Here is a 12,695-nt window from a genome sequence, read left to right on the forward strand (position 1 = left end):
CTGTGCCACGGGCATTGTCCGTGCCACCTTAACATCCTGGTACGTCGGCGCCTGGCTCACTCGCTCCAAGTGGTCTCGATCACGGGCCGCTCCGTTGGCAAGCTTGCCCAGGGAGGAGGGCTGGGGCTGGATGTAATACTCCTCCTCTAGCATGTGTCCATTTTGGGCATTATTGGTCTTATTGTAGTAGGCAATATTGCCTAGAGATGTAGGCGGGCTGTAGGAGGAGGCTGTGGATGCCTGGTGGATCAGATTCCCAGGCGACGTGGGGCTAGTGATAAGCGATTCCAGAGATGACAAGGGCCAGGCCCGGGAAGTCTGGTGGAGGTACTGCTGCTGAGTCCTTGCGGTCTTGTCGATGACGCCCATGAACGGAGTGGTCCGGGATCGGGAGGGTTCGCCCGAGTACAGTCCGCTCTGAGAGGGCGACAGGGCAGATGGCTCATCGAAGCTCCGTTCATATGCAGCCTGTAGTGGGATTTCCATTTGAGCCATGGAGGAGGACGGCCTGAAGCCAGGGGCTAGATTGCAGCTGGAGCCTGAGGAGATATTACCGCTAGATGGGGAGAAGCGAAGATTTACGCTCTGGGAGTGGATAAGCGGTCTGGGGGTTGGTACATGCTGTTTTAGGTCACTTGTGTTGGCACTGATAGGTCTGCGCACTAGGTGCGGGATCTCTGGAGAGCCCAGCTGGCACGGTGGCAGAGCAGAAGCCGCCACCGCTCTCTCGAGTTCATGCTTGGAGACTGGATAGTATGCCGCTGACTGACTGCGGCTTATCTGGGGGGTTTGGCTGAAGCGCATGCCTCCGGGTCCCCCTGTAGCTGAGCGGTACGCCGAAGCGGGTCGCTGAGGGATCTCTTCTTTCCCCAAGTTTGACTCCAGAACCCCAGCAGGCCCACCTCGGCCCCCATGCTGACAGAGAGCTCCCACACTGAGGCTGGATTGCACTTGAGACATTGACCGGCCATCCAGCGAGGGTTGGTACACCAGCCTCGGCTCTCGATCTCTGTCCCTGTCCACATCCATGGAGCTACCTTGGTACCTACTGCTAAGCGGATGTGCCAACTGGCTGTACATGCTGTTACTGGGCTGGTTAGTGCGGACGATTTGTGCCATTGAGGGCTGCAGGCGCAGACCCTGAACCTGGTGGTGCTGGCTGGTCTGAGAGCTCTGGGAAGGTTGCGACTGGAGTTGGAAGGACCGCTGGCTGCTCATCTTCAACAGTGGCGATTTAGGGCGGCTAGGTAGAGGATCCTGCTGGTAGCGAACTGGTGAGCCAGACTGGGAACGATACAGACACATGCTCTCCATCGGAGGGCTACCTCTGAATGGAACCCCACGCCTAAGAGGAGATGGCGGAGGACTCTGGTAGTCCATCCCCTGGTTCCCTCCACTGCCAATGGGTGGAGGGCTGAAGCGGTAGGAGGACTGATGGGCTGGAGAGGTGTGCGGTGGACTCTGGCGGTAGTGGGAGTTCTGATGTGTTGGAGAGATACATGGAGAGGTGGACTGGTAACTATGATGGGTAGGAGATGACATAGAGGAGGAGCTTGGGTGGAACTCGAAAGCATGCCCTCCAGATAGGTAGCCAGTGTCATGATGGGGTGGAGAAAGGGGTGGACTGCATATAATGGCAAGGCTCGAAGCGTTTGAGCGAATGTCAGAAGCAAAACCAATGGACACGGCCTCTAGCTCTTGTTCCAGGAAGTCGTCATCCTCAAACAAGTCTTGGACGGGCTCCATGTCATCCAGTCTTGGCTCAGGAGGAGGGGTATGATGAGGGGGCTCCTCATCTTCCTCCACCGGTGAGGGAGATGGTGGTGGGGATGGAGGAGGCTCAAGCTCTGGCTCCTCTGATTGGGTAACTTGCCTGTACTCCTCGTCCACGCGCTGAAGAAGGCGGTGGATTTCACGATTGTTGGGACACAGCTTTATGGCTTCCCTCAGGTCTTCTAGTGCTTCTGCGAATTGCCTATAAAGCGGCAAAGGAAATATTAAGCCACCAATAAGTAACTTGATGTGTGAAGCCCTGTTCACACTACCAGCAACTTTGTCGCTAGGCTCTGTACTGTGAAGATCCTTGTGGGCATTCCTAGTGCTGTCGTTCTAATATCATTGGTAGACTGCACGTCTGGACATGTCTTTAGAAAATGCTGTCACAGCTTTATATATTGCTGGTAAAACTAAGACATCATTCTAATTTAGGGCTGAATGATTATTCGAAATCGAACCGAAATCGCGATTTGGCTTAATGCAATTATTGAATCGCAAAGGCGGCAATTTTTTATTAAATAAATATATGCACAGCGTCAGTAGTAAATGCTGCTCAATCTCTGCAAGTGCTGTGAGTTTGAGTCACTTTTAACGTGCATCTGAAAAAGCAACATGCGCCAAACATCTTCCTAAACTTAATGAGAATGAATTTTTTAACCTGTTATACAACAAAAGAGAACATTTAATAACAAGTGTTTGAAATAACTTCATTATCTGACCTGGTTTGGCTTCTTATCACAGAATGAGGCAGAGAATATATTCTATACTGTAATAAATGTTATGTCGATTAGCGCTGGATTATAAATTTACTTTTTTTATTATAAAAATACCTAAGATCAGTTCAAACATTTATTTTTCCTTTTTATTCAATCACAGCGATAGCTAGATACCTTTGTCCATATTTGGGATTTCCTGGAACATCATGAGCTCTATTATATCTGTGATGCATACGTGGAGTGTTTGCGCGAGGGCGCCCTCTGGCGTATGTGAATTAAACACATACGTATGTGTTTAGGGCTCAGTAATGAGCGCTCAGTCCTATGATGGGCATAAACAGGAAAAATAATACTTCTCTCTAAAGAAATTTGAAGTAAACATGATAATCCATGTTTTTCTCCAGTGTATAGAACGGTACATGAGATGTTTTTCTCCTGTTGGAGAGTTTTGTTACATAAACTACAGCAGAGCTTGGTGCATTAAATCATTAACCATTTCTAAACTGCTGACTGCATCATATAATTAACAACTCGAACCATCAATGTATGAATGTATGTCGCCGGAAGTCGCCAGCTCTCCGTTGAAAATGAATGGGATCATATCGCTTTGTCTCTGTGTGTAGCTGGAGGTGTGAACAGGGCTCAAGGAAATAAACAATGGAAGAACCCTACCTGCTGCTACGCTTGGCACGGGCTCTAGCATAGAATGCCTCGTAACACTTATGCATCAGTTCCAGAGCCTTGGTGGCAAACTCTTCCGCCATACCAAAGTCCTGCAACCAAAAAGGGTGTAATCTGGGAGTTGACATTTCATTATTTTGCACAGTTGTACTAGAAGTACATCAGCAAGGTTCTCACGACATGCCGCATACTCCAGTTCCAATATTACAGCATCACACAAGCTTTATATGCAGAATCTTACTGTGCGCTAGAATGAGAGTATTTTTAGAAACGCTCATGCTGTTCTCACATTCATTTTCCTCCGACAGCGAGACAAGTTCAGAAACAAAGACACTTTGAGCTCCTTAAAGGTCTTCAGGTCCTCACTTAATCCTTCTCGGGGAAATTTCTTCAGAGCATACTGGTAGCGCTGAGCTGCCTCCTTCACTTTACCCTTCTGCAGGTGAAAAGATGATTGACTGTGTAAATACACAGAGCCAGGGACTTTGTACTAGACAAATCTGTGCAAACATCGAGTAAATCTGACCTTGTAGAAGCCATCTCCGTCCTCTAAAAGTTTACTCAGTAGGATAATCATGATGTCAGGTTTCGATGTCGCCATGGCCCAGGTAGCAGGACCTATGGGTAACAGGATGTTTGATGGGTCAAAATGAACAACTGGTTTGAGGGGAAAACATGTGGAGAGACGGAGGAGTGCAGAGAGCACTCAGGAGCAGTGTTGCGGGTAACGCATTACAAGTAACTCGAGTTACATAATCAGATTACTTTTTTAAAGTAACTAGTAAAGTAACGCATTACTTTTTAATTTAGAAGGAAACATCGGAGTTACTTTGTTTCCGTGTGTTGAGTGACAGCTCTGGTGTTGCCATGGTGACAGAAATCAGGAGTCAGTGCAGAGCGATTTTACTGTAGTTCTAGACTAAATATTAACATGTGTTTACTCATCTCATCGGCACACAAACACATTCAGTGTTCCTCACAATCAATAAAAACAGTTAAATGCAAACTCAGAATATTATACAAACCTGCAATAATTAAATATGTTAAATAAGACAAATATAATTTATGCATTTAATCCCATTTTATTAACCAGTCTTCTTTGCTACTGACCTTCGATGATCCAATTCAACCATACTAATAAGCAAAAATGACACATTTGTGTTTCATTTTTGTTTTTGCTGAATAGTGTTGAACTTTCTTCTTCTGCGTCATATTCTTCATGTGATTAGTTTGAGCGGCGCCCTCTACTGTACAGACCAGAATTTACATTTCCTTCAGCCTGAGACTCTTTCATTCCACTTTTGGTGTGAAAGCGTATTTACATTTGTAAAATAATAACTTTTTTAAATAAATAAAAAATAAGCAAGCCCCGCCCAGATTTAAAAAGTAGCTCAAAAATAAAGCAACACATCACTTTCCATAAAAAGTAACTAAGTAACATAATTAGTTACTTTTTTAGGGAGAAACGCAACATTGTGACGCATTCTTTTTAAAAGTAACTTTTCCCAACACTGCTCAGGAGTCATAACACACAGATGAAGGCATGGGATGAGGATGCCTTCAGTTCTCATTCCCTGTAACCTTTCACTTTTAACACTTCAGGACAGTTTAAAGTGGCAGTTAAACCTGCGGCACCCAAACACAGCCCTGCACACAGAACAGAGAGCTGTCGGGATGCCTGAAGCAAAGCGAGATGCCCAAGCATTACCTCCTTTACGCCGACTCGGCAGCGTCTGACATCCTGAGGTCAGAGGTCAGGGTTTGTGAGAGCGAGGGAATGAGGATTGGGGTTGCGGGAGAGTGAGATGGAGATGGAGCGAGTGGCACAAGCATAGGTGGTGTGTGTTTAGGCGAGTGAACGCGAGAGCGGGAGAAAGACGAAGTGAAGTGGAAGAGAGGTGAGGGGGAACACAAAAAAGCAGCCGTGAGTGGTGGGAAATAAGAGCTTCGGCTGAAGATTAAGAAAGTAAAAGTAAAGTCAGCTTTATCTGCCTATAAGAATGGGGGATAATTCGGCTTTACAGTCTCTCTTTGCACGTTTTAATGATATTAAGGAGTGGATGGCAGCAAATTTTCTTCACCTGAATGAATCTAAGTCTGAAGTGATTCGAGTGTTTGGCCCTCCGAGTTCTTCTGAACCTAAAATCAATCAGTTAGGCGCCTTTAAATCTAAGGTACATAATCATGCAAGGAGTCATTTTTGATGCATATCAATTCTGTGGTAAGAGGTGCTTTTTCCAATTAAGGGATGAAGCGAAATTAAAACCTTTTCTGTCTTTTAATGATTTGGAAGTTGTTATGCATGCTTTTATCACGTCCAGACTGGACTATTGTAATACATTGTACTATGTCGTTTCTCATGCATCAATTTCACACCTGCTTCTGGTTCAAAATGCTGCTGCCAGGCTTTTAACTGCGATTAGGACATTTGTAAGTGTAACACCAGTATTAGCATCCCTTCATCGGCTTCCAGTCAAATTTAGAATTCAGTACAAGTTACTATTATTTGTTTTTAAGGGCTTAAATGGACTGGCACCAAGTTATATTAGTGAACTTCTCCAGCAGCATACATCATCTAGGCCCTTACGATCTGCACAAAGAGAAAGAGAAACAGGTAGCGAGTGAAACCAAAGGCAAACACCACAAACAAAACGAGTCACGGATCTAGAGACACGTAACTAAGAGTCAGTGAAGCATGTGGAGCAGCCGAGCACAAGCTGAGCTACATGAAAACACATACACATACATGAGGACTTCCAGTCATTTCTAATGTGCATTTCTCTCCCCTAAGCCGCTTTCCTTTTGGGGATCGTCAGTGATTTCTGCTTTTACTATGCTTTTAAAGTTTAAGGCGACCAGCTTCAGGAGATTATTACGTTTTCTCAACTTCTTGTTTTCAGTTTATACAACAAAAACTTGAGAAGTTTTCTCAACTTTTGATTTTTTACAGTGTTTGGACAAAGCCTGAGCCACATTAACGCTGGGCTAAGTTTACATGCACTGATTTTCAGTCGGAATGAATCCAGTCTGATTTCACATATTCGTGAATATTTCACATATTTCAGATTTACTAAACGGGGCAAATTAGCGTTAGAGCACAATTCCATAAAAGCGCAGATGGGAGGGGAAATTCTGCATGTGATTTACTGACAATGCACACATTAAAGAACACAGACGCAGCAGATCATTTCCATAATGACCAGCGCAATCTACTAAAGAGCAGCGCAAATTACCGACATGCTTTAAGACATGCTTTTTTTGGCCATTAAATAATGGTGCAAACACCAGTAATTCGACGAGCGCAAACGTTAGTAAATCGCATTGCTTGATTCATTTGAATACTCTCCTCCCATAAATTTTGCATCTGAAAGGGAAACTCCTACAAATGCATATTCAATAAGTTCACTGCGCATCTTTAGTAAATCCTGACAGTACTATTTTAACACCAAAAGACTGTTAGAAAATCTGGCCCTTTCTGTTTAATATCTGCTAATACTTTATTTGAAAAGCTGACGTACTATATACAGTATGTTAGAAGAGTTTTTTAGCAAATATTTATTCTCCTCAATTGACCAGTTCAAGAAGAAAAATGAAAATAAACTTTGCAAGATTTATGTAAATATGTGACTTAAGTCGCTGGGGGATATTTGTAGCAATAGCCAACAATACATTGTATGGGTCAAAATTATACATTTTTATTTTATGCCAAAAATCATTAGGATATTAAGTAAAGATCATGTTCCATGAAGATATTTTGTATGTTTCCTACCGTAAATATATCAAAACTTAATGTTTGATTAGTAATATGCATTGCTAAGAACTTCATTTGAACAACTTTAAAGATGATTTTCTCAATATTTAGATTTTTTTGCACCCTCAGATTCCAGATTTTCAAATAATTGCATCTCAGCCAAATATTGTCCGATCCTAACAAACCATACGTCAATGGAAAGATTATTTATTCAGCTTTCAGATGATGCATACATCTCAGTTTCACAGAAATTGACCTTTATGACTGGTTTTGTGCTCCAGTGTCACAAATGTGCATCACAACACTGCATGTGCTGTATTTTTTAATCCAAATTTGGAAAACCAGTCATATTCAAGTGTTCAAGCATAACTGGCTCCCTACAGGACTACAATACCCCTTTCAACGGATGGAAATTAAATTCAGATCAAGCTCAATAGGATCGAATGAGGGGTTGACGTGGCTTTTCAATCTGATTAGGCCATCAGTCGGATTATTTGGTTACATGTAAATTGTCATACCGATTTTGGCTCCTTTCTTCAGCAGGGCGAGCACCACAGACGTGTTTCTGCAGCCGACGGCGCGCTCCAGAGGACGCATCCCACTGTAGTCCACATGCTCGATCAAAGCCCCATGATCCACCAGGAACTGCACCTGAGACCGAGAAAGAGCAGAGGAAAGAAGGAGCTCAGTAATGCAGGATACATTGCATTAAACACACTGAAGTGTAAGCACAAACTGCTGTGCATTAGCACAGAAAATGATCCAGACTCGTCTCTCGGTTTGAAAAAACAAACACTGTGCATAGTCCTACACTCACTTAAGTTAAGTGAACTTCAAAGTCACGAACAGATGTTCTTCCATTAACATCAATAGAAAGTTGACTGGTCTTTAATAACGTTTTCATAACTTCAGCACAAAACCATTATTTATTTATAGCTCATGAAAAGTTTTTTTTCCTGAAATGTTTTAGTCGGACCTTCGATTAATGTTTTTTTTAAATGATAAAATGGAATGTTTCCTTAATGTTCTCATAACCAAGAAAAACATGTTTTTTTAGACATTTAAAAAACGGGATGTTTGGAGAACAATGTGTTTTTAACTTAATGGGAACGTTAGGTTTTAGAATACATTTAGTTGGCTGGTCAGCATTTTAAAACTTCAATAGCTATATACACATACTATAATATGCATTCTTTTCACAGAAAAAAAAAACTGAATTTAAAAATTTGAAGAATTGTTGTTAATTTTGCAGAAGCTGATGTGATGCCTATATTTGAACAAATTAAACTGTATTTGGAAACATATCTAAAAGTAAAAACTTGAGAGCAATGCGACTGCTAAATAATGTTTTTCTGTATTTCTATATACCTGTATACACCTGTGACCACAAACCCCATAAGGGTCCATTTTGTGAAATTGAGATGTATTCATCATCTGAAAGCTGAATAAATAATCTTTCCATTGATGTATGGTTTGTTAGGATCGGACAATATTTGGCTGAGATGCAACTATTTGAAAATCTGGAATCTGAGGGTGCAAAAAAATCTAAATATTGAGAAAATCATCTTTAAAATTGTTCAAATGAAGTTCTTAGCAATGCATATTACTAATCAAACATTAAGTTTTGATATATTTACGGTAGGAAACTTACTAAATATCTTCATGGAACATGATCTCTACTTAATATCCTAATGATTTTTGGCATAAAAGAGAAATGTATAATTGTGACCCATACAATGTATTGTTGGCTATTGCTACAAATATCCCCCAGCGACTCAACACTGCTTTTGTGCTGCAGGGACACATATGTGCTTTTGTTTGTACAATTTGCTTGGTTCTCAATATATAAAAAGAATATTTAATTACAAAATAGTCAAAAATTTACTTTTTTAAGCCTTTAAGTTTGAAGGTTGAATAGGCCTTACATCACGTGATTTCTTTTTTGATTCATACACTATTAACTATATGGATGGACTTTGATATTTGATAATGCGCTACAGTAAACCCAGTAGCATAACAGGTCAAACCAGCAAAAAACAGCAGGTTTGGAGGAGTTTAATTACTGCCAGAGCTTCTCAAAGTAAATCTAAGGGAAAACCAAAAGTCCAATTATTTATAGTACAGATGTGCTCAAAATAAGCAGAAGGTGTGTTGAGTTCGGTGGATGTAGTTTGAAAGCTCTTGGGGGAGTATTTAGGAAAATTGGTCAAGTATTTTTTAACCCAAAATTGTCCAGCTAACTGAGATAAGGCTCACCACGTCAGAGTCTCCATAGAAGGCGGCCAGATCGAGAGGCGTTCGTCCGTTTTTATCTGCGTGGTCCGTCGCGGCTCCTCTTTCCACCAAACAGCAAACCACAGACAGATGTCCTTTCAAACACCCCCAGCTGAGCGCCGTCAGACCCTCCTTATCCATCAGATCCACAGACGCACCTGCAGTCAAACCAGAGCTATTCACACACCTTCAACATTTATATCACAGGTTATTCACTATAGATTAGAAAACGCTAATACAATATGACAAGAACTGTATCAGAACAAATTCATCTTGATAATGTCAGATAACTTTGATTGAAAGGTATGTAATGGATTCGGTTGAATAGATGTCAGCTGTTAAATTTAAGATAATACCAATTTAGCTCAGCTAATTACCAAGCGATGCTTAATTTAGTTCAGTCTGTGGTGTAAAAAGCTTGCATTAGCAATTACAGAAAAACACTTCAGCAAAACATGCTCAGGTCAAAGTGTCTGAATAGTTTTTAGTCCCAAATTTGACTGGCAGTCCACTGTATGAAGAATTTTTGTGTATAATATATCACAGTTCACTTTATTTTGCTCTCCTCACTTACATAAAAAAAATATAAAAAATTATATCTGGTGTATGAATAAGTTTTGGTTTGACTGTACAAATAAAGACATGAGGTATACTTCATGCAAGCCTCATTAAACTGTGCCATAAAAGTGTTGAGGTGTAACTAGTTACATGTAACGGAATTACATAAATTAATTACAAAATAAGTTACTTATGAAAATCTTTCATATCTTTCTGTTGAGTTCTACTGTAAAGTTAACCCTGCCTGCTTTACATGTTTGCAAATGATTAACATTTGAAATCATTTGTTAAAAATTTAGAACATTACTTGATCAGAACAGTTACATTACTTGAAATAGTTACATTTTAAATAGGGTAACTTGTAGTCTGTAACGTGTTACATTCCCAGCACTGATTGTAACGGTGTGTGTGATGTACCCTGAGCCTCGAGGAACTCCACCGTGTGCAGGTGTCCCTCTGAAGCTGCCATCATGAGCGCAGTACGGCCGTGTTTATCAGCCAGGTTCACGTCCGCTCCATGCGACACCAACAGAGCCACGGTCTGGAAGAGTGCGTACAGCTGAAGCATGCAGAGACGCTCTCTGGAGACGAAGCTGGAGAACGAGTGTGTGTCAGTTACCTGCCAGTGGCCCTGCCGCACAGAGCTGAAGAGCGGCAGCACTCCTCTCCGGTTGGGCTGAGCCACAGAAGAGCCCTGCTCCAGCAGCATCTGACAGACCTCCAGCTTCCCTCGGCCTGCTGCGGCACACAGCGCTGAGGACACGAGCCGGAGAGAGCGGTCAGTCATCACAGGAACAGTCTGTCTGAGTTACCAGCAGATGTTCTTCCAGTAACACTAATACAACCTTATCTGGGCCTGTATTCACCAAACATATGTGACCCTGGAGCACAAAACCAGTCATTAAGGTCAATTTTGTGAAATTGAGATTTATGCATCATCTGAAAGCTAAGCTTTCTATTGATGTATGGTTTGTTAGGATCGGACAATATGTGAAAATCTGGAATCTGAGGGTGCAAAAAAATCTAAATATTGAGAAAATCATCTTTAAAGTTGTTCAAATGAAGTTCTTAGCAATGCATATTACTAATCAAACATTAAGTTTTGATATATTTACGGTAGGAGATTTACAAAATATCTTCATGGAACATGATCTTTACTTAATATCCTAATGATTTTTGGCATAAAAGAGAAATGTATAATTGTGACCCATACAATGTATTGTTGGCTATTGCTACAAATATCCCCCAGCGACTCAACACTGCTTTTGTGCTGCAGGGACACATATAATCTTATATAGAATAAAAATGTGTAATTAAATTACAGTGATGAAAATGTTAATGATTACAAAGGGGTTACATCTGAATATTTTCACACACATATAGATTTGATTGATTTTTTCATAAATTGCAGTGACTGCTTTAAAACACGAGACAGCAGTGTTTCAGGAGTTTAGGACACAGAATAGGACACGATAACTGTTTATTTCCAATTTGGGTTTGCGTATATGCTTTATTTTTTACGATTAACTGTTTTTTTCTCAAAGCATTGTTCGATGCAGTGTTTTCTGTCGTAGTCGATTTCAAAAACAGTATCATAGCTATTAAACTAAACATTATGATTTTAAATCTGTATTTAACCGCAGAACGATCTCAAAGTAAACATAGCTGCTAAAGTCTGATTTTATGGTGGCTGTGCTTTAAAATGATTTATGATTATAATCTTAATTCAAGTGATGAAGGATTGTGACAGTAATCAGTGTTGAGTTCTGCTGTACGGTTAAACGCTGTCTGCTTTACATGTTTCTAAATGATTAACAACTGAAAACATTGGTTACAAATTTAGAAAAGTAATCAAATGTAACCAGTTACATTACTTTAATAAAGTAACTGACATAGTTACACTACTATTACATTTTAAATACGGTAACTTGTAATCTGTAACCTGTTACATTTCCAAAGTAACCTTCTCATCACTGCCTAAAGAGCAGTACAAGTGTTTAGCTAAGAGTTTTCTCTTAAAAGCTATTCACAGAGCTGCTGAGACGAACTTGTAGTAAGGAACAGAGAGAAGTCTTAAGCTCAGAGTAAGGGGGCGGGGCTGAGCTCATTGCTATGGATGATGTCAGCATGCTTATTAACTATGCACACAGTGATTGGCTGATAGTCTCTGTCAGAGATTCATTCATAGAAATATTGCAGAGTGCAATGTTATGTTGCCCACATTCAAATAAAGATTTTAAAATGCAGGCTAAGTGTCACTAATTAAACATTTTAATTAACAGAGTAGAATAATCATGGCTGATAATAAGATAAAGTTTGTAATGTAGTGATTCTCCTTGTAGCTGGTTGGTTTGGTTTATGACTGATAACTCTTAAACCAAGCCTTTTTTTTGTTTTTTTTTTAAATGCCTATGGGAAAAATACTCCCAGAACCAAAGAGTCTTTCACGCCAGTTCAGATGCTGCCTTAGCAGTCAGCTGTCTATGTAGGAAGCTCACTAGGTTTTAGAACACAGTTATAAACAGAACAAGTACCTGTCTCCCCCCACAGAGTGTCATAGCTGTTAATCTGAGCGCGCTGACTGTCCTCTTCATCCCTCTCAGGCAAGTCCAAGAGATAAGACACAACCTTAAAGACACAGATACAGTTATACAGCTATATGTGACCCTGCACCACAAAACCCCATAAGGGTCAGTTTTGTGAAATTGAGATTTATACATCATCTGAAAGCTGAGATACAACTTTATGAAAATCTGGAATCTGAGGGTGCAAAAAAATCTAAATATTGAGAAAATCATCTTTAAAGTTGTTCAGATGAAGTTCTTAGCAATGCATATTACTAATCAAACATTAAGTTCTGATATATTTACGGTAGGACATTTACTAAATATCTTCATGGAACATGATCTTAATATCCTAATGATTTTTGGCATAAAAGA

At 40.7% G+C, this 12,695-nt stretch overlaps 1 protein-coding gene across 1 annotated transcript in view; it reads right to left on the minus strand.

The window, feature by feature from the left end:
* LOC107571758 (protein TANC2-like) overlaps positions 1-12,695 on the minus strand; it is a 42,735-nt gene that overhangs the window by 927 nt on the left and 29,113 nt on the right. The window contains 9 exon segments of the mRNA XM_016258120.1: positions 1-1,975; positions 3,165-3,265; positions 3,463-3,609; positions 3,700-3,791; positions 7,443-7,575; positions 9,181-9,356; positions 10,174-10,297; positions 10,376-10,509; positions 12,291-12,384. The exon segment at positions 1-1,975 is cut by the window's left edge and continues 9 nt beyond it. Coding sequence (XP_016113606.1) covers positions 1-1,975; positions 3,165-3,265; positions 3,463-3,609; positions 3,700-3,791; positions 7,443-7,575; positions 9,181-9,356; positions 10,174-10,297; positions 10,376-10,509; positions 12,291-12,384 — 2,976 coding nt within the window.

The sequence above is a fragment of the Sinocyclocheilus grahami genome, unplaced genomic scaffold, assembly GCF_001515645.1.
Source record: "Sinocyclocheilus grahami isolate Dianchi unplaced genomic scaffold, SAMN03320097.WGS_v1.1 scaffold1648.1, whole genome shotgun sequence".
NCBI classification, from domain to species: domain Eukaryota; kingdom Metazoa; phylum Chordata; class Actinopteri; order Cypriniformes; family Cyprinidae; genus Sinocyclocheilus; species Sinocyclocheilus grahami.